Source organism: Hibiscus syriacus, unplaced genomic scaffold, assembly GCF_006381635.1.
Source record: "Hibiscus syriacus cultivar Baekdansim isolate YM2019G1 unplaced genomic scaffold, ASM638163v2 tig00112649_pilon, whole genome shotgun sequence".
NCBI classification, from domain to species: domain Eukaryota; kingdom Viridiplantae; phylum Streptophyta; class Magnoliopsida; order Malvales; family Malvaceae; genus Hibiscus; species Hibiscus syriacus.
The window spans coordinates 792,186-812,671 of NW_024063376.1; the positions used below are offsets into that span (position 1 = coordinate 792,186).

The 20,486-nt window shown below is 33.5% G+C and overlaps 2 protein-coding genes across 6 annotated transcripts; both read right to left on the reverse strand.

Annotated features, from left to right (window-relative positions):
- Positions 1–1,845: 1,845 nt before the first annotated feature.
- On the reverse strand, positions 1,846–5,882 carry LOC120182439 (phosphatidylinositol/phosphatidylcholine transfer protein SFH8-like). Of its 2 annotated transcripts, none has more exons than XM_039187418.1 (14): positions 5,753–5,882; positions 5,222–5,513; positions 4,964–5,063; positions 4,489–4,755; positions 4,291–4,368; positions 4,066–4,167; positions 3,901–3,950; positions 3,711–3,810; positions 3,540–3,605; positions 3,277–3,390; positions 2,956–3,088; positions 2,410–2,804; positions 2,243–2,317; positions 1,846–1,936 (listed from the first exon to the last, which is right to left on the reverse strand). In XM_039187418.1, the coding sequence occupies exons 1-14, from the start codon at positions 5,784–5,786 to the stop codon at positions 1,916–1,918; spliced, it is 1,827 nt and encodes a 608-aa protein (XP_039043349.1). In that variant the 5' UTR covers positions 5,787–5,882; the 3' UTR covers positions 1,846–1,915. The 2 variants fall into 2 exon arrangements, with proteins under 2 accessions (XP_039043349.1, XP_039043350.1); XM_039187419.1 differs by having other exon boundaries at positions 1,847–1,936; positions 2,243–2,290.
- A 1,401-nt stretch (positions 5,883–7,283) lies between these two features.
- LOC120182395 (bifunctional nuclease 1-like) lies at positions 7,284–11,535 on the reverse strand. 4 transcript variants are annotated; one of them, XM_039187382.1, is made up of 11 exons: positions 11,485–11,535; positions 10,657–10,984; positions 10,357–10,527; positions 10,221–10,270; positions 10,023–10,079; positions 9,857–9,922; positions 9,636–9,713; positions 8,297–8,415; positions 8,072–8,163; positions 7,649–7,713; positions 7,284–7,502 (listed from the first exon to the last, which is right to left on the reverse strand). In XM_039187382.1, exons 2-10 carry the CDS (start codon positions 10,958–10,960, stop codon positions 7,652–7,654), a joined length of 999 nt encoding a protein of 332 aa, XP_039043313.1. In that variant the 5' UTR covers positions 10,961–10,984; positions 11,485–11,535; the 3' UTR covers positions 7,284–7,502; positions 7,649–7,651. The 4 variants fall into 4 exon arrangements, with proteins under 4 accessions (XP_039043313.1, XP_039043311.1, XP_039043315.1 ...); XM_039187380.1 differs by having other exon boundaries at positions 7,623–7,713; XM_039187384.1 differs by having other exon boundaries at positions 7,605–7,713.
- Between the last annotated feature and the right edge of the window lie 8,951 nt (positions 11,536–20,486).

Below are 20,486 nucleotides of genomic sequence, written 5' to 3' on the forward strand. Positions count from 1 at the left end.
TCCTATTATTTAAATTATACATTTCTATTAGTTGCTTAAAAAAGACAAATACCAACCCGTATATATAATACGATTGAAATATATAATTATTTAGGTATCAACTTTTCCCCCCTTCCATTATGTTTCTTTAGTTGGTGATAGAATATTTTAATTTTTTTATTTTTTAAAAGGAAAATAATAAATCTAAAATTTCATGTATTTATACAGTATTCTCGTTGCTTTATCATAATTATGTAATGACCAAATTGTCAGATCTAATGACTAGATTACAAATTGGTTCTGTTGGAATGAAAACGCAATCTTTGATGGACCCAAGGAGCGAATGGAGACAATAATCTTTTTCGAAAATTTCGTATTCTTGTATATTTTAATATATTTTATAAATTCTATTTATTACACAAACAATGAGTGTAGAATTAGTTGAGTCATAAATGGAAACCATGTCCCTAACCCTTGGATTAAGGGGCAGCCTCTGCCCTATTGCCAATTGGGGTAAGGTTGTACTGTTGTAGTACAAGCTGGATTCATTTTGGCATATATATATATTTTGATTATTGTGTGCAGGTTTTCTGTCCATATGTGGATGGAGCTGATTCAGCTGAAGGCGTATTTTTTTATAAATAATAAATTAAATTTTCATGTGATTTTATATTGTAATTTTATATTTTTAATATTTTATAAGTTTACAGTTTTTGAATTTTAATATTAATTTTTGATATAATATCTTACATAAATTCCTGTCCACATATGTTATCACATGATATTTTATGTATTTTAATATTGTGCTAAATCATAATACAATGATTAAGCTGCACTAAGAATAGGTTTTTTGTCAGAACAAGATATGCTTATTCAGCGCCGACATACATGTCGCAAATGTTCTTGTTAGGTGTTTTTCTAATTTGCATATTAATCATTTTAATTTTAAATTAATATAATGATGTGAAAATTCAGAAAATAAAAGTAGAAGTTTAAAAACAATTCTAGTACAAGCTCAAGCTATATCTAGAATAACCGAAAGAAAAAAGATGTACGGCGATTTGAAAAATGATGCTATCCTATCGATAAGAAAGATCTTTAATAAGACATACTTCCTAATTTACCCAATAAAAATATGTAATAAAATTATTTTACATTTTACGAGTCTTTGATAAAATTATTTTATATCCCCGTCAAATTCTATTTCAATTAATATAATTATTGTTAATTTAATTTAAATTATTAATCTTTTACTTTAATTAATTTAAGGTCGAAATCTATATAAAATATAAGATCATCTCCAGCGCATCGCTAGAGTAGAAAAAATCTTCAATTTGGAGATGAATTTCAATTTTACCTTTCTCTACTTTCAACGCTAGAGTAGAGAAAAGCTATAGTGATACTCTACATCTAGAGTTACACTGTAGTTGTGCTACATATTATTATTTTTTGTTATTTTTATAATTTTGTTTTTTTTTTTACTTTTTTTTGTTATTTTCTTTTTCTTTTCCTTTTCTTTATTACATTATTCTCTTATTCTATCTTTTATGTTTTCTATTATAATTTCTACACAATAAAATAAAAATTAAACTAGATTAAATTGCAAGATAGATAAAAATATATTGAAATTAGATAAATAAGCATACTAATAGTTAAATATTGTGAATAAAGTAAGTTGGTTCTATTGTAGAGATAGTGCTGGAGATGAATTATTGTTTTATCTTTAGAGTAAAGATAGAGATGTTGTAGAGTAGAGATGAGGGCTGGAGATGACCTAAACTTACACAGTGATTTATGAGATAATGAAAAAGTGGTATTTATTCTATTACTATATTATTACAATCAAAATGTGCAATAAACCTCAAAAACAACCAGTCCAAAGGCATTTTTGCAAGTATTGAACGCCAATCCGGAAAACGCCAATTCATTTCTCATCTTACCAGCAAGACTTCTTTTTCTGCATCATGCATGCATATAACACATACAATCATTTATCTAACCAATTAAAATCAACCACATTACATACATCGATGGAACTTAAATACAATACGTGTATATATATATGGGTTAGGATCCATTTACACAAAAGTTCTACACCAGTTTAAGATGAGGGGAAATCAAAAGCTAAGATTAATCTTAAACTTTGATTTTTCCCCTCCAACAATCCTAAAAACGAGTAAAATTAAAAAGTTTTATATTACGTAATTGGATCCTAGCCCTATATATACTATATAAATGAGATAGTATAATCTTTAGACTTTACCCGAAACTTAGCTTCTTCTTGACTATCAATGTATGCAAGGAGTTCTTCCTGCCGCGTTAAGGCATCATGAAGAGTCTGTTTATATATAGAAACACAACCAATAAAACACATGAAAAAACTACCAGCAAGAAATCATTTGTACTCAAGCCGGAATCGAGGACGATTACCTTTTTCGTAGCGATTAGCTCTGCTTCTAATGCATCCACGCGACAAACAGCAGCATTCAGCAACTCCTCTTTCTCATGAGGCATCTCAAATCTTTTCGATTGTAGCGTCTCGACCTTTTCTTCCAGATCACCCAGCCTTCTTACGACAGAAGAAATGAGGTCTGCCTCTGTAAACCTTGGAGGAGCAGGTGAAGGTGGACGAGTTTCGTCCTTGAACATAGATTCGACATGCTGGTCAGGAATGCTACATGTCAAATCAGTAACTCTAGGCTTCTTCATCATATGCAACACCATTATTCGGATAAGAGAAAAAAGGGTGAAAAAAGTAATAACTAGAGCACAGATATGACCATAGATTCCTTTTGGAGCATGCTCTATCAGTTGCATGGGACTCCCTGCAATTGAAGCCAGTGGACTTCATCAAAGTCATGTTTTTGAAAACAAAGCAAGAAATAGTCGAGCTCTGGTTTGATTACACAAAATAGTTCCTCCAATCATATTGGTCAAGTAAAAGAACAACTTTTAGAAACAGCTCATATTGCTAACCTTCAGAAGTAAATGGACTCTGACATGACACTTGTATCTCACTCTCCGAATCTACAACCTTGTCAATCATGGGGACATTTTCATCATACCTGGATGAACCGGCAGCAGAGGTCGCTTTACCAGCCATTCTAGCCTAAACAAACATCATAGTATGTTGTTACAATTGCAAGATTGAAGAATTTATAGCATGAGACTAAACATACTCCCATTAAGCCAGATTAGGATGTTATTTTATAGTGACCAAAGTAACCACATATTTACTGGCAAGTTAAGCACTCTTGAATAGTCAAAAATCATTCATTGCAATTTGCAAGCACATACCTCTTCACTGACAGGAGCCAATATTGGATGTAAATAGTTTCTAGTTGGGATAGGAGAAGCAATTTCTTCCACTTCAGATCCCGACTCAGCTACAGATGTGTCGCTACTCTTCATCTACAGAGGATGGGGAAAAATTGACAAAAGCAGAATTTAGAGAATGTTTGACTGAATTCTAACATTATAAAACTCAAAGCTGAAAAGGCATGATATGCACTGTGAAAGACAATCTAGTGACCATAGCATGGCTTTCCATAGGCAATTACCCTTCCTTCGCAATTTGAAACTGTCACAATCTGTCTGGAGTATAGTGCTTCACCATCCTCAATCATCTTCATGAAAACATTCAATCATATTACTTAAAGCATATATGAGATAACACTAAAAAGGAAAGGAATAACAAAAGCAGAGAAAATTTAATCACAGCGTAATCAGACCTTCAATATGTTGGGGTCTTTCCAGGGACCTTTGTCTGATCTCATACACCCTCCCTGATCAGCACAGGTGCAGGTACCTCCAAGAAACTGCGGTAACTCGCTAAATTTTATTGATACAAAGAACTTTAGTCGGCAGTACAATTGAATGTGAATTAACCAGCATATATGCAAACCCAAAAAATTTCGTTACCTTGCATCAATAATTTCAAGCAACTTACTCTGGCAGTTGCTACCAAGAACCTGAGAGAATTTTTGGAAATGAGGTAACTTCTGTTAACTGATGAGTTGAAACCTCAACGAATATTTTTTCGGAAAAAGGAAGGGGGTGGCAAACTATATGAAATTTTGGACTTACATTAATCTTACTAGCTGTTTTGGAATCAAGAACAGATTTGACAGCTTTCCAGGCCATCTTAAAACCAGAACCAGCATTGATGATAAACATTCGGCAAAGAGTCTGCAGAGAGAAGATGATCAAAAGAGAACCTTGATTTTGATTCCTGACAAATTTCTGTCAATCCTGAAACAAAAAGCTATTTTCACAAGATGTATGAGCACATTTGGAACTGGGACAATCTACCTCAGGATAGTTATCACCATCAATCTTATGCAGACACCTAACAAGATCTTGTGCAGACTTGCTGAAGTTTTTTAGACCCTACAAGGAAAAATAGCAGGGAATGAGAAACATGTAAATTTAATAAAATATTACTACAATTTAGACATAAAATGATGCCGGGGAAGACTATAAAATCTAATAAACAGCATAAAAACATACCATGCCTTGAACATCCAAAATAGTTGTACTGGAATCTATGTGTCTCTTTGCAGCAATGGAGCAAGCCGGAAACTTGGTTGCAAAACACTTTTCAAATTCCTTCACATGGTATCTTACATATCGTTCCAAAGTTGTAACTCGCATGAGTTTGTCAGGTACAACTTTTCCTATCAATTCAATGTAAACAGGTCTTCCTTCCTTATCCACCCCATGATAACCTTGAGGGTAGTACTTCATCACTTCATCCAACTCGTGGAAATCAAAATCCTGGTTAAACCATAAAAAATAATATTTTCAGAGGCAGCATTGATTTGCTCCAAATGAAACCATCAATAAGTGAATAAACAAGTTGGAAAACAAATTTAGCCATGTGCTTGCCTGCGCCCTCAAAACTTAGAATCAACCAATTAACGCAGTAATCAACAAAAATCGGATAAAAAGATAATGAGTATTTCATGCAATAAGATGAGATCACCTCCAAAATAGTATCAGTACCAAAGTCCTTCCTCCATTGAAGCATATTATCCCACATGTGCTTTGCTTTTTCGATATCGAACTTCCTTGCTTTTAAGAATCTGCAAGAAATCACCATTGGGAGACAAAAAGCATAACTTTCCATAAGCACAGAGGAAACTAACCAAACTTGCATCACTTATATTATCCAATGGAAAAATCCTATACATAAACAATCATTGAATCAATTCTTCGTAGAACAAAGAAGAATGCAGCCTACCTCAGTAGCATATGATACTCATCATGTCTCTGTGGAAGCAACTGATCTGCGATTAATGCCTCACGGAAAGCTTCAACAGCCTGCAACTCCTCAATATCTCTGAAATCCTTAATCGAAACAGAAACATCGCTTTTCCTCCTACTACTACTTTTCTTCTTAAGAGAACGTCTGAATTTACTCGATGCCTTCATCGCTTTCTTCTTAAGATTCCCGATTCTAGTCTTCCTATCTTCTTCAGATATTTCGAAATCCGATTTCCTATCTTTCCTTTCTTCATTACTACCTTCAAAACCTACATGATAAAAAAAGTAGATCGACAAAGCAAATAAAGCTGAATTTAAATCGACACGCTGTAATTATAATTCCCGGTTATAACGGACTTAAAACAAAATTAACAGCAAGTATCAATCAAAGAAAACTAATAAGCATGAAAACAATTGAACGACAATTTAGACATTAATTAGAATATTCATAACTGATAGAAACAAAACGGTAGAGAATTTGAATTTATGAAGAGGAAAATTGACTTACAAGGCCTTGCGAAACGTTCGAGAGGACCGGACATGGTTCAAGGATCAGTCGTCAAAAGTGCATCCAATGATCAAGAAAGAGAATATAAGAAATTAACCAAAAATGAAATGAATGAGTAATGAAGAATTTATAGAGTACTACTGGGATCTAAAAGGAATAGTAGTTAAACGAAGTGGATCTTCGGAGCCTCAAATGAACAAACAAACAAAATAAAGCAAAGCAGAGAAAAAGCGTAAAGAGAGAATTGAACAACTAGAAGTATATGTTTGGTTATGAGCGAAGCAAACGACAGGTGAAGAGAGGAGGGAAGGGAAGGGATAGGAACAGTGGGGTCCGTTATTGCTTGAAAACGTCGGAAGGGTCCCACTTTGAAAAGTCGACAGGTGGCGCAATTAAAATGTCGTCGTGTTTGGCGGGAATTGCTCACACGTCCCCGTTTTCTTGTCAGCGCCTTGAATTCTATTCTTCCATTCTCTGTTTTTAAAATCTCAAGCAAGGTTTTATTTGGGTTCGAGTTATCCATAAAGAAATTAGGCCAAATTTTCCAATTAATCTTTGAACTATGAATAGATTGTGACTTCACTACTCATACTTTAATTTGATCAATTCTAATCCTTGAATTTTTCAAATTTTGAAATTTTAATCTTAATTCAAAGAATATAAAGATAACATGACTAAAATATATAAACTTAAAATAATCAAATTAAGAGATGAAATATTTGGAGGGGGCAAAATTGGATTAAAACTTTCTAAATGGACCATCATATTAATTTGAAAGTTTTTATAAAGGACTAAAAACCAATATATTTGATAAAATTAGTATTACAACCCACGTATAATATAACATAAAACAAATAATAAAATCTAATTTAATATATATTTATACTTAATGCAAAAATTAATAGAAAATTTACAGAAAATCTGCAAAGTTTTTAAACAATTCAATAACATAGTAGTGGAATTCTTTTAGCTTTACGCCTTTGTTTATCCAGGACGTTCATATTAAATTGCTGGGACCCATTTGATGGTTTGCCATTACTATATCATTTCTGTATTATTTTTTTCATCAAACATTTATTCATTCTTTTTATATGAACATCAACTGATTTTAAAGAAAAATCAAATAACTTAAAATTATTTCTCGAAAAATTAGTATCGCACTGCAAATAAACAACAACAACATATATTTTATTTATTTCTTAATTTTTTTAAAAAAAATTAATGAATAACATTAGTCCCCTAATAATCAATGTCTTTCTCTAATAATATTTTTAACTGATATTTATCACTAATAGAGAACAAAAAACCCAACAGAAAAAACACCACAACCAAGTCCAAAATCTCGATCTTCGAGATACTATATACATATATACACTCATTTTAAATATGATATCCATGAAAAAAATGTATAACGTGTTGAACATTAACAGTTTTACGCTAAATGACTAAAAACACATGCACATACAACCGAAACCGACAAACAAATAAGCAAATTACCAATCTGTCCATAATGAGTGGCTCAATGATCAATTGATAAGCATAAACCAAGGTGCCTATATTACATCACCAATATTAAACTGCGTTTGTACTGTACATATATACATATATATGAATATTCACAGACTTCACTTGTACATTTTATATTTGGTAGAGGATGAAACAACTGTTACTGTTGTATGTAGTCTCCCACCATCTAGTTTATCACCTCCCAACAATAACTCTCTTCAATATTTGAAGTCACCAGGGACAACTGAAACAAAAAAATAAAAATAAATAAACCTGTTTACCGTCTGCTCCATATCGAATCAGAGAAAAAAAGGAACAGGCAAGCCGGTCTGGATCACAATTACACCTTCAGGCCAGGGTGCACCTTATTTTGGGTTTGGTATATATCACCTGTTATGTATGTTTCCTCAGCTTCCTTTGAGCCTGGAACTTACGAAGTTTGTCTCTCAAGTCGGCTGTCAGATCAAAATCATTAAGTTATTAACCATGCAGACCAAAGACGACGGTGGCCATGCTACAATTATGGTTCACTACACATTGCTTCATATATACCCAATGATCTTAAGATCTTGCCCTTGACGTGATTGTACTACAGCCAACAAATAAAATATACTTCACCTTGGATCAAAAAAAAATAAAATAAAATAGAACTACTCTTTGAATACAAGAAAAAGGCTATGCCGATTGCCGCCTATATCAGATAGCAAATCATCAAATAATCACAGGTAGCATGGATCATGTCAGTGAGACGAGCAACCTAAAAATACTATAGGTCAGGGATTAATGGATGATTGTGAGTGAGAGGAAGATTACCAGCATCCTTGTAGCGTTCCTGATTGATAGCCTCATTTAAGTTGCAGACCATATTAAATTCCTCCGTATCAAGACAATGCTGACCACTTGGCCTGAAACCATAAACCAAAGCATGTGTAATTCCAGATTTTCACATACTCGAAACAAGAATCTACTGCAAGTGTTCGAATGTCCAATTCTCTAAGCAAAGCAAAAAACCATCTCCAAAGAGCTTTCAAGACTAACCGGTCCTGTTCGGTGAATAGTAACCCATCTGAAGCTGGAGACTGCATTGATGGCTTCCCTGATTCAATCACTCGCATCCCATCACTGTATGCCAAGTACTTATTCACTTGTATAGAAACCTGCACAGCACATCAGGTAGGCTTCCAGTGTCATATTGTCTGAAGAACTTTCAAATTTTGGTAGGAATTAATCAGCTCAGCAAGTTAAACAGAGAAGTATGTATATGAAAATTTATGTTTAGACCATATCTTAATTTAATCATGCAGAACGTAAAAACAAAAACTGGTTTATGAAAGTTTATGATGAAACCAAAGCTCACAAAACTAATCTAGTTTAGGTGGCCTAAAAACCAAAAAGAAATAGAGAACCAATGTAAGGTCATAACAAAGGTTCTACCATCATATCAATCAATAATAAGTCAATTTTCCAGGACGTCTACCACTTTTCAAGATTATACAGTAATTAGAAGGGGAAGGAAATTTTAACAATGACCCAACCTATTCATAGATATCATTAGACCTTAATCATTAAACTAGTATAGACATTCGAGACAAATCAAAACCATTTCTCAGATCGGTATTCTTTCTCCTCAACCTGAGTCTTTGAAATTATCAATGCTGATTATGAATCATTTTTACATTTTAGCTTTTCGAAGATACTATCTAGCATGATTTTAAAGACTCGTGTCAAAACAAACACTTGTTAAACATGTTAATCTGCTTTTTAGCTGTTAGAAGATACTATCTAGCAAGATTTTAAAGACTCCTGTCAAAACAATCACCTGTTAAATATGTTAATCTGCTTCAACATGGACATCTAAACCATCCACCTAAGACCTCACAAGTCACAATAGAAGTATCACTTGATGAAGCCCGCAGATACGGTTGTAAAAAAGTTATAGCACATCACTGCTACCAGCGTACCAGTCAAATGCTCCTACGACTATTTGGTAAAAAAGGATAAAATAACGTTTAGCCCTTGACAACTTTTCCCAACTTGATCCATGAACTTCTTTTTTGTCCATGTTCTTAAACTGCATTTTTTGTCATTTTGATGATGTTACGCTAAGATTGTGGTGTGTCACCTTTTAGTTCTTGAACTTACAAACTTTTCCCGAGTTGATCCCTAAACGTTTTTTTATCAAGGCTAGTTGTGCCTAGTTCTTGAACTAGAGTTTTTGGTCATTTTGATAAATTACACTTTAAATTGTGCCACATCATCAAAATTACCAAAAATGAGTTGTCAAGTTCAGGACCAAGTTGTCAAAGTTATCAAGGTCTGGGACTAAAAGTTGTGTTATCCCAAAAAAAAAATCAAACTATAGATACATAAAGGGTACCTTGCATCTCACAGCAATGTTGATGGCATCAGATGGCCTAAGGTCAAAAATGACAGGCTCTGCTGAATCATCACCCACCTGTTAGAACATCCACAATTCCACATAGTCAATGAATACAACTCTACATGAATATTTATATCCCAGAGTTAAAAGTCGGACAAATGCACTAAAAGGGAAAAGGAGTGAAAGAGATGAATTTTCAAGCTGATGTAGGCATATACCTTTGTAAGGAACAACTGAGAAAAGTAGGCCTCATGCACTCTTTTAGTAACTCTGACAAGCTTTACCTGAGAATAACAAGATAGACATCACCAATTAAGAAATCAGATCTCAAAGGATTAAAGACATGTTGAAATGATGGAGATGGAAGAAGAAAAGGAATCATACTTGGTAGCCCATCTTGTCAATCATGTCCTTCACTACTTGATACATAGTAGGTCTAGCCTGGAGCCAATGGTAAAATCATATATTAGCATTCACATTTGCTACAAACCAAGTACCCAAATTCAATATACCGAAAATGTCAAAAAATGTAAAAATAAACAAAAATCCTGACTCAATGGAGCAGAGAAAACAATAACATACAATTTGGACATTGCGCACTGCTGCCATTAGCAACACACTTGGCATCTCCACTGCATAAAAACCACAACTCAAGTCAAATATGAATCGAAAAATTAATAAATAGAGACAAAATCACGGAGCATGTAAGATCACTTACAAACAATGATTGGGAGAAGAAGACCAGTCCCATCTTCCATCTTCAGAACGATGGCAGGGTGCGGTGCATAATCCTGCAAATGTCCGCCTTGAGGATTGTTATGGACGCATCTTAAATGCCTGCCGTCCCTCATTTTGACCATAAATCCATCAGCTCCACTCCTCACCTCAACTATATCAAATAATTACGAAATACTTCAGTTAATTTCCCACGTATTAACAAGTCTATATAAATAGATTCCATCTCATAAAAAAAGGCAACAACAATAATGAAGTAGTCACTGATTTAGCATCCACTTACCAGCTTCAAGCACACTGGAATCAACATAATCTTCATCATTTTCATTGAAATTCTCGGCCGTGCTTCCATTCCCATCTGAAGACGAGCTGAAAGTGCACTGCACCGTGGTTCTGCACTTGCGTAATTCGAGTTGGCGAAATAAAGCACGCGACTTATAATTTCCTTCAATTATCCCTCTACATCCCCATATATCACTTGTATGAAATCTTGCCCTTGGGAAAAGGCCATTTACCAGAGGAGTATGAACCCCAAATTGCTTGCTCCGAACGGCAGGGCAAACCACCGGTCCTTGCAACGAAACCATTTTTCCTCTGAAGACTTTCACAACCTACCCCACAATAGAGACAAATAAATTACATATATTGTAATATCCTCAGGAGAAAATATTAAAACGGAAATTTGCAGTTTATTTTTGCTTATGTTTTTTCCCAATTGAACTCCCAATTTAGAAACTTAAAAGAATCAATATTCTTTTTATATTAAAGACGATGAATGATCCTACAATTTAAACACAAGTTAAAAGTCATTAAAATTAAAGAATCAATTAAAGTAAAAAAAACGATAGATAACAGATCCACAACAGAATCAAAGGTTTCCGAAACAGGCACAAAAAAGTATACAGATCAAGATTCAAGAATCGAAGATCGTTTTCGATAGGCGATCACGGGCGATCAAGGCTAGTCTGTCGAGAATCACGATAATCTTAGAAATTTGAAGTTTTTTTTAAAAAATTTGAAAGATCTAAAACAGAAATTTAAAAGAAGAAGCGAAGAAACAGAAAGAACGAAAGATGGAAGGAAATGAGGGGAGAGTAAGCAAAAAACCGACAAGGTGAGGAATTGGATGAGAGAATGAGAGATGACGGAGTCCAAAAGATAAAAGATTCTTTCTTTTAAGGTTTTTTATTTTATTGGAATTATAAAATGCAAAGTTTCTCCCTGGACCCTACCGCATTGAATCTATGCCCATATAATCATTATTGAAACTCTGTAAATTACGCTTCTAACCCTGCTTGCTATCCATTCTCTTCTCCGCCGCTCACCATTATGAGGTTTTATACCCAACTTAATTAAGAAATAGGTTTTATCCCCAACTTAATTAAGAAATTGGTTTTATCCCCAACTTAATTAAGAAATTTCTTTTATAATAATTGATATTCAATATATTAATAGTTAATTTGGGTTGTATATTGCAGAGGTAAGATTCTCCAAACTCAATTTACTTCATACATAATTATCAGAATTTAAATTTTTAATTTTACTTAAAAAATTAATGTCTTATTTTACTAAATCAACTGAATATTGATAAGTAAAGACATTTATTCTACTCCTATACAGTAGAGCGGAGGAAAAATTCAAAAAGTTTCTTTAAAGAATAACTTATATTCAATATTTGATTAAAAATAGTGCACACAAAACATTTAGAATGATATATACCTTTTATGTTATTTGAATGATTAATTAGATTGTACAATTAAAAGTAATGTTATCAAAATTGGACTGGATCGGTCGATTCGACCGGTTGAACTGTGAATTGGTTGTCTGTCCGATTAGGTCAGCCTCCAAAACTAATTTTACAATGAATCGCTAAAGATTAGGTAAAATCGGTGTGAACCGATGATTCATCCGATTCTGTTTCAAAATTCAAAAGCACACTTAATAATTGTTCATCATGATTAAGCATGCTTATATATAATATGGACAATTTTTTTTTAAGGTGGGTGGGGTACATACAAAAATCCTGATTAAGATATATCGGTTGGAAGTTTCACGGTAAAGCTACTCTTAGAAATAAACCCTTTTCACATTTTTTTCCGAGAATATTATCATTCTGTTAACTGTTAAGTAATTTTCTGTTTCTTTAATCAGGAAACTATCTTTTGTATGGGGACTGAATCTGTCGAAATAGTGGAAGTAGTCGAGAATTTGGCTTATCCTATCTCCTTTAAGGTACAATTCTTGAATCTGTTTTTTTATAAAAAAAAAATAAACCAAACGACGTCATTTGTTATGATTTTTTTAGCCCTAAATTTATTTTTTGATTTTGTCAATATTTTGGAATTTGAGGGAATCAATTTCAATTAATATTATGATGATTAATACTTGTATCAATTATGTATTTTTTTTATTTAGTTGTTGGTGAATTTCATTGGGTATTGACCTTAAATATTATGTTGTAGTTGATTTGAATCATTTTGTTTCACTTAATATTATGATATTTAACTTATATATGTTATGACTTGTGATATTTTTATACCTTTTAATATTGTGAACTTAAAAAGAGTGTTATATATATATATATATATATATATATATTACTTTGAATATTATGTAAATTTTTAAAAAATATATATTATTTTATATAAACCGATTTAACCTGGTTAAACCAATGAACTAATATCTTTACCGGTTTAAGGTCCGATCCTGTTTTAAAAATATTGATTAAAAGAATGTATAACTCAAACTAGTTATACATATGAATGCAAAAACTTTAATAACTTAAATCATTAAAATTCAATATTTATATTATGTTTGATAGAAGTGATAATAAAAAAAACAAGTGAGCTGATAGTTAATGGTGGTTGTTGATTTCGGCTTTATAATTTTCTATTTTTTATGTGGGTGGAGGATCGTGCAAGGATGGGTGAGGAAGGTCATTTCTCCTAAAAGATATAATTTTTTTATATTTTTTATTAAAAAATTATTTTTTATCATTTTAAAATTTATAAATTCGTTTCATTATAAAGTTTTATATGTTCTTTCTCCTCAATATAAAATATCGAGTTCATCTCTAAAATTATGAACGATGAAGGATCTTAAGTTATGTGCTTACTCATTAGCTTGTTGTATACTTATCTTTTATCGTCTATATGTCCCTTCTATTAGAACTTATGTCTATCCTAAGACCGATTCATAGCTCCAATCAGTTAAGAGATTAAAGGAAAGGTCCGACACAGTGAGTTTATTTCTTATATCAATGATGGTCGGGACTTTATTTATATTACCTGTAACATTCTTGAACTTGTATATTTAATTATTTAAGATTAAATAAACTATATTTTTTAGAATTAAAATGTGAACTTAGGTTAAAATATATAAAATATTATAGATTTAAGTTAAATATTTATATATTAAGATGCAAAATATATATCATATATGATCTATTTTAAATCAATTAATTATGTTGGTTTAATGGTTGAGCATCTACTTGCTTCCCCAAGCAACATAGATTCATATCCCCTATCCTTAACAAGTGTCATCAATTACACATGAGATTATCTTATCCAATTAGTAAATTTATTTTAATCTATTAAAATTAAGACTAAATGATTGAATATGTAAGTAATAAGGATAAATTGTGTAATTATATGCGAATTTTTAACTACCAGTTTATCACTTTAACTTGTCCGTTAAATATTAAGGAACAGTAATTTAATTGCAACACTTAAATAGTTAAATAGTCTAATTGATAAAATTTTAAAGTTGATGATCAAAGTGAAAAGGGATAATGATTAATTGATCATACGAATAGTTTAACCTAAAAGAAGCTGCCAACTCATGAAAAAAACAGTCAATAAAACAAATAGTTTCTATCGCCAAAAAGTTAACACAAGTTTCAGCGACAAATAAATAAAGTTATTAAATTTAATGATTTAAGTTATTAAAGCAAAACAGCAACCCCATCTCCTTATCACAATCATCTTGTTTTAGATTTTTTTAAGTCTTTTATTTTAGCAGAATTCAGAAACTAAAACCCTTATTAGTAATATACTCAATGATGTAATAGTGTAAAAAGTAAATTTAACTCGTTTAAACTTTTTTTATTAAATTAACTTTTATTTTTCATTTAAATTTAATTTTTAATATTAAAAAAGCTTAAATTGTTTTTTAAAAATATTAATAAAATATTTTTTTTTAATTTTTAGGTAACGAATCACCTGGGATTCTATATATATAACATGATGAGATAATATTATTTATTTTATATATAAAATTGAAATTGGCTTTTATTTAATATTTTATTTATTTAATATTATTTATTTATTTTCTAAATTTGATTTGGATTTAGCAGAACCAAACAATGTTGAAATTGATTTGCGATTTTATCAACCTTTTTATCTCATAGTGATGTCGACACTTAGCCGGCTGCTGAGAATAAATAGACCGTAGATGAGAGCCGATTCTATAAGACGATTGAGGATAAGACTCTGTCCGTCCTTCAAATATCTGCCATCCAACTCAAAATATCCAACTTCATTGATTATCATATAGATTATACGAGTGTGTAAAAAAAATCGATTCTATCTGTTGATCGTTTAATTTGATCTAAAATATAGATTTTCAATTTTTTTTAGATTTTTAGATAATTCGAATCAAATATCTAAAAAAAATAAATAATCAAATCAGATATAAATAGGTGAAATTCAATTTTGAATTATCAGAAAATTAAAAAAATAGACTTTTAATTTTTTTATCCAGATCCAACTATCCCAACCCCAGCATCCAAATCTGTCTTGATTTTTTTCCTTTTTTAACTTTTAAATTATTTATTTTCAAGCCTTCAAATAAGAGATTAAGTACTTGTTCTAGAATTAAGCGTTTTTATCGAAAAATCACCTATACCCTATATATTTCTCTGTCAGACACCATTTAGACTATTTTCCATATCTAACACCCTTTGCAGTAAGGCGCGCCCCCTGCAGCGCGCTTTACGCTGATCTGGCACCACGTGGGATAAGGTGTGCTCCCTGCAGCGCGCCTTATGCTGACATGGACACACGTGTCTAAAGCGTGGCCCCTGCGGCGCCTTACGCCACGTAGGGCTACAGTGCGGGGCAGGGGCCGTACTTTTCAATTATCACATGCTCAATTATCAGACATGCATAATGCAAGGCGCAGTGCAAGGATCGCGCCTTGCATAATTTACCCGAACTTCTCGGCTTTAAAGCATCCTCTCTCGGTTATAAATAGCCCTCTCCCCATAAACTCTCTCACAATTCCCTCTCAACCGAGAAATTAATACAATAATCCTTTCAACCAGTAAATAACACCTAGGGATGGCAACGGGCCAGGTTCGGGCCGGGTATTGGTCCCCCCGTCCTCGTCCCCGTTTAAAAAATCGGTACCCATCCCCGTTTAAAAAACTGCGAGGATTTAAACGGGGATCCCCATCAGGTAATCGGGGAAAACCGCGGGGAAACGGGTATCCCCGTTTAGCATAAACGTTTATTTAAACTGGTATTGGTAGGGATGTTCATTCGGTTAATTCGGTGGCCGAACCGACCGAACTACCATTAACCGATTTTTTTTTCTTTAACCGTTAATCGAACCAAATTTTTTTCAAAATATTAACCGAACCGAATAAATTTCGGTTAATTCGGTTAATTTTTGAATTAACCGAAATTTTTTAGAATTTTTCGAATTTAATACTAGAGAGCAGCCGTTGTTCCATTTGCTAAAGAAGAACGTGATGTTGGTATAGGTCCCGAGGCTGATTTTAATATGGCTAATTCACATGCTTCGCTTTGTCAGAGGAACGTTAAAGCTTGTGTAATGGAGACAGCTTGTATGAGGTTATTGGATTGCGAGGTGAAAATGAGGGTTGATGTCGAAGAGACGAAGACAATATGCAAGTTGTATTGATTTTAAATTCTGCTGGACATAAGTTCCAGCTTGCCAATGCTAGTGGTGGGCTTCAGGTGTGTAATGGTGTACTGGACGAGGACCCTGCAGCAAGTACACGTTCGTTGAAGTGCCACAATACCACCAAATCAACCAGACTTTTCTCATTTAACTAGACAATGTATGTCTATTAAAAGATATTAAAGGTTCACACGTGATTGCAAACAAGAAGTGTAAGCACTATTTTCACGATTAAAAGAAAAAAAGAATATTATGAGACAGCGAAAATTGAGGTAAATTCTAGAAATTGAAGCGAGGACGATGTTTTAAAGTGGGCAGTATGGGGTGAAAAAATAAAAAAAAATTTAAGGGTTAATTTAAAATATGTTATTAATATTATATATAAAAAAATAATTATTTTTAATATTTATCGAGTCGGGTATTGGGCCGGGTAATCGGGTAATCGGGGCGGGGATTACCAAACCCGTCCCCGTTCCCGTCCCCGTTTAACATAAACGGGTTTTCCCCATCTCCGTCCCCGTTTATCATCCCCGAACCCGACCCGTTAAATTCGGTTTTCGGTTTTCCCCGTCGGGTTCGGGTTTTTTTGCCATCCCTAATAACACCCGACAATCCTCTTATATTTTATTCAGAAGTTCGTTCGATCTTTCATTATAAGGTAATTTTGTTATAATATTTTTTATTATACTTATTGTTTATTATGATTATTTAAAAAAATAATATTAATTGTTTTCAATTAATTTTTGTGCCAGTTCAAGGGGAAAGCTGGAGCATACGTCGAAATATTTTTGCGGTACATATAATAATATAAAATTATATTATTTAAATTATTTACGTTTATGTGTAAAAAATTTATTGTGTTATATTTTCGTTCATATATTATTTATTTAAGCAGGTTTGTTTCAGTTGTTTTTTTGCAGATATAATATTGTCGCACTTTTAAACTCTAAGAATGAAGCGACTTTCAGCTATTGTTTATTATGATGGAGAAATTCGAGAAGATGAAACCGGCGTTGTTTTCGTATCAAATGAGCGTGTTAAAATATCATTCAAGAGAAACATAACTCTTGAGGAGCTTATAACGAAGATTTCGAGGAAGGTTCATGTTGGAAGTAGTAGAAGAATGTCTTCGTTGCAGTATAGATTTCCAACATCATTGTTGCCATTAACTTATACAGCGTTCGAACTATCAAACAATGATGATGTTGAAATGATGGTTGATTCTCAAAGTAATTATTCAGACGCTAATATTGATATGTATACAAAGTTTGTTCAAGTGAATGTTGTTCGGGGTCAATCATTAAGCTCCCACTATGGGCTTGCTGAACAAGTTGATCAAGTTGACAGCCCAACTACAGTAATGTGTAATGATTTTAATGTCATAATGGGAAACCCGCATCATGGTGCCGTCACATCAACTTCAATGGGGATACATTCATCTGCAACTCCTTACGATATGTATCGAGGTGGGTCCACAAACAATCCGTATGGCAACATCACGTCCAGTTCAAGGGGAAGACATTTATCTGCAAATTTCTTTGACCTTAATATGGAGATGCCATCGACGCAACAATCTGTGCAGTTTCCATTTGACACGATGGCTTCAAGCTCCAGGGGAAGGCATTCAACTACGAGCTTTTTCTATCTCAATGTCGATACGCCTTCTAGTTCAAAGGGAGACATGCAAGTAGTAGGTTCTTCAACCTAAATGTGGAGAGCATGGAGGAACCATCATCTCCACCAGAAGAACTGCTTCATGAGACTGTGCAGATGGTGCTGAGACTGGACTATTCATTCACCCAGAATCACTGTAATTCAACTCTGATGATGATGTAGATGAAGTTCCCTCAAATGTGGCACAAACTGACCCTCCAACACACATGTATGAAGCTGAATATGGTGATGTACAGGCCAAAATTTGCGGATATACCTCATCTCGGTAACTATGGATATTACTCATCAATAAATAATGGTGAGTTATCTTTAGGCATGGAGTTTCCTAGCAAAGAAGAAGCGATGATTTCCATAAAAAATTACAATATCCTTAATTTTGTTCAATCGAGAGTCTACCGGTCCACGACAGAAAAATATGTATGCTACTGTGTCCGACGCGAAAATGGATGCAATTGGATGGTTCACGTATTGAAGAGGAAGAGGAAAAACAACAAATGAGAACTAACAGTATACAACGGTCCTCACACATGTTGTGTTGGAGGGGTCAACCAAGATTATCCCAACTTGGATTCTGAAGTGATATGCCAATCCATCATGCCTATGGTAAAAGCAAGCTCTCATATAGTTGTTGATGTGTTGATTTCAGCTATACAATCGCAGTATGGGTACATTGTATCCTATAAAAAAGCTTGGTTGGGAAAACAAAATGTTATTGCCAAACTTCATGGCGAATGGGATGCATCTTACAACGAACTTCCAGGCTGGTTTAGGCTGGTGCAGAGGTTGAATCCTAGGACAATTGTGGACTTCGAAACCTCCTGTGCATACCATAATAATCGAGTTATTCGCGATCGATGCCAATTCTACCGGGTTTTTTGGACATACCCACAGTGCGTTAATGCTGTCAAATATTGCAAGCTTGTGGTCCAGATCGACGGGGTTTTCTTGTATGGAAAATACAAGCAAATTTTATTATTGGCAGTTATCCAAGATGGCAATCGCAACATTCTTCCAGTTGTTTTTGCTCTTATTGAAGGAGAATATACAGATTCTTGGGCTTTTTCCTTCGAAACTTACGTGCACATGTTATCACGAGGGGGAAATATGTATCAATTCAGATCGCGGAGCTGGGATCAAAGCAACAATGGAGTGTTTGGGTCAAATGTGGCAACCACCCTTTGTCCAACATAGGTATTGTCTCCGACACATTGCTGCGAACTACCATGGAAGATACAAAAAGAATGATGAGCGTCAATTAATTGTGCGCATGGGTAAGTGAAACTAATGTAGTTTGTTTTCTTTCGATCATTTTAATTTTGCAAAGAAAGCAAGTTAGTAAGTTATACATTTTTTGATCAGGTTACGAACTACTTCCTCAAACGTTTGAATCAATGCTTCAAGATTTGCGGGTGAAAAAGGAGGAAAGATATGATTACATCAGCCTCATCGATAAAGAAATGTGGACGAACGCATATGATAGTGGACATCGATATGGACACATGACGACCAACTTGGCTGAGGCAATCAATTCAACCTTAAGGGTGCACGTAACTCACCTGTAGCGGCTTTGGTAAAAACTATATATTTTCGTTTGGGGCACTTTTTGCGAAGCTCGGGGGACAAGCTCAAACCTGGATGCAAGGCGGTCATGTCTATCACCCTAGATTAGTTGCAGATCTACAAAAAAAATTGATGCATCAAATGGAATGTCTGTAACAAGCTTCTCTAGAAGACATGAAATGTTTCGTTTCACAGAGTTACCGCGACCTCTTCAAGGGATTGAAGTTGTGTCGTTAAGAGTAAATCTACAGGACAGAACGTGCGACTGCGGGTTTTTTCAAGCTCTAAAGTATCTATGCTCTCATGTGATAGCAGCTTGCTCGCATACACATCAAGACTATAACTATTTTTTTGATCCCGTATACATACTATATGACGTTTTTAATGTATACAAATTTGAGTTCCCCCCATAGGTAATGACAAAGACCCTGATGAGGTTCAGGATTGGCTTCCGATTGTACCATATCCAACTTTATTGAGGGAGCGTGGTCGTCCAAAATCCAATCGAATTCATTGTGATATGGATATTCGAGAAAGATCTAGACAAGACAGAAGATGTGGGCATTGTAGAAACCCATGACACACTAAAAAAACATGTCCACTTCTGTTGTCATCAAGTAACAATTGATGAGGAACTGATGTAGTTGTTTATCAAATAAGAATTCTTGTACTTTAATTTGCATTGACTTCAAGTTAATGTCATTCGATAACCGCTGATGAAGATTAAAAAAACGATACAAGAATATGAGATTGGACGTTGGCGTTATATGTGATTATAATAAAAGAGATAATAAGTGACAAACTAAAGAAAGTTATCGAACATAATTATTAAATTTTATCAAACTAATAACAATTTGGTATTTGAATATAATTTTAAATACAACAAACTTACAATGAGTATTAAATGATAAATGATAAATAAATTACAATAACTGATATTAAATGGTAATAAAC

What these genes read in the sequence shown, in the direction of transcription:
- LOC120182439 (XM_039187418.1), bottom strand. Translation starts at nt 5,786, where the DNA reads ATGTCCGGTCCTCTCGAACGTTTCGCAAGGCCTT. An exon ending in CTTGAAATTATTGATGCAAG is followed by an intron (nt 3,811 to 3,900) that starts GTAACGAAATTT and finishes AATAAAATTTAG; the next exon opens with CGAGTTACCGCAGTTTCTTG. An exon ending in AGCTAATCGCTACGAAAAAG is followed by an intron (nt 2,318 to 2,409) that starts GTAATCGTCCTC and finishes ATATATAAACAG; the next exon opens with ACTCTTCATGATGCCTTAAC.
- LOC120182395 (XM_039187382.1), bottom strand. Translation starts at nt 10,960, where the DNA reads ATGGTTTCGTTGCAAGGACCGGTGGTTTGCCCTGCCGTTCGGAGCAAG. An exon ending in TTCCAGTGTGCTTGAAGCTG is followed by an intron (nt 10,528 to 10,656) that starts GTAAGTGGATGC and finishes TATTTGATATAG; the next exon opens with TTGAGGTGAGGAGTGGAGCT. An exon ending in ACATTGCTGTGAGATGCAAG is followed by an intron (nt 8,416 to 9,635) that starts GTACCCTTTATG and finishes TGTGCTGTGCAG; the next exon opens with GTTTCTATACAAGTGAATAA.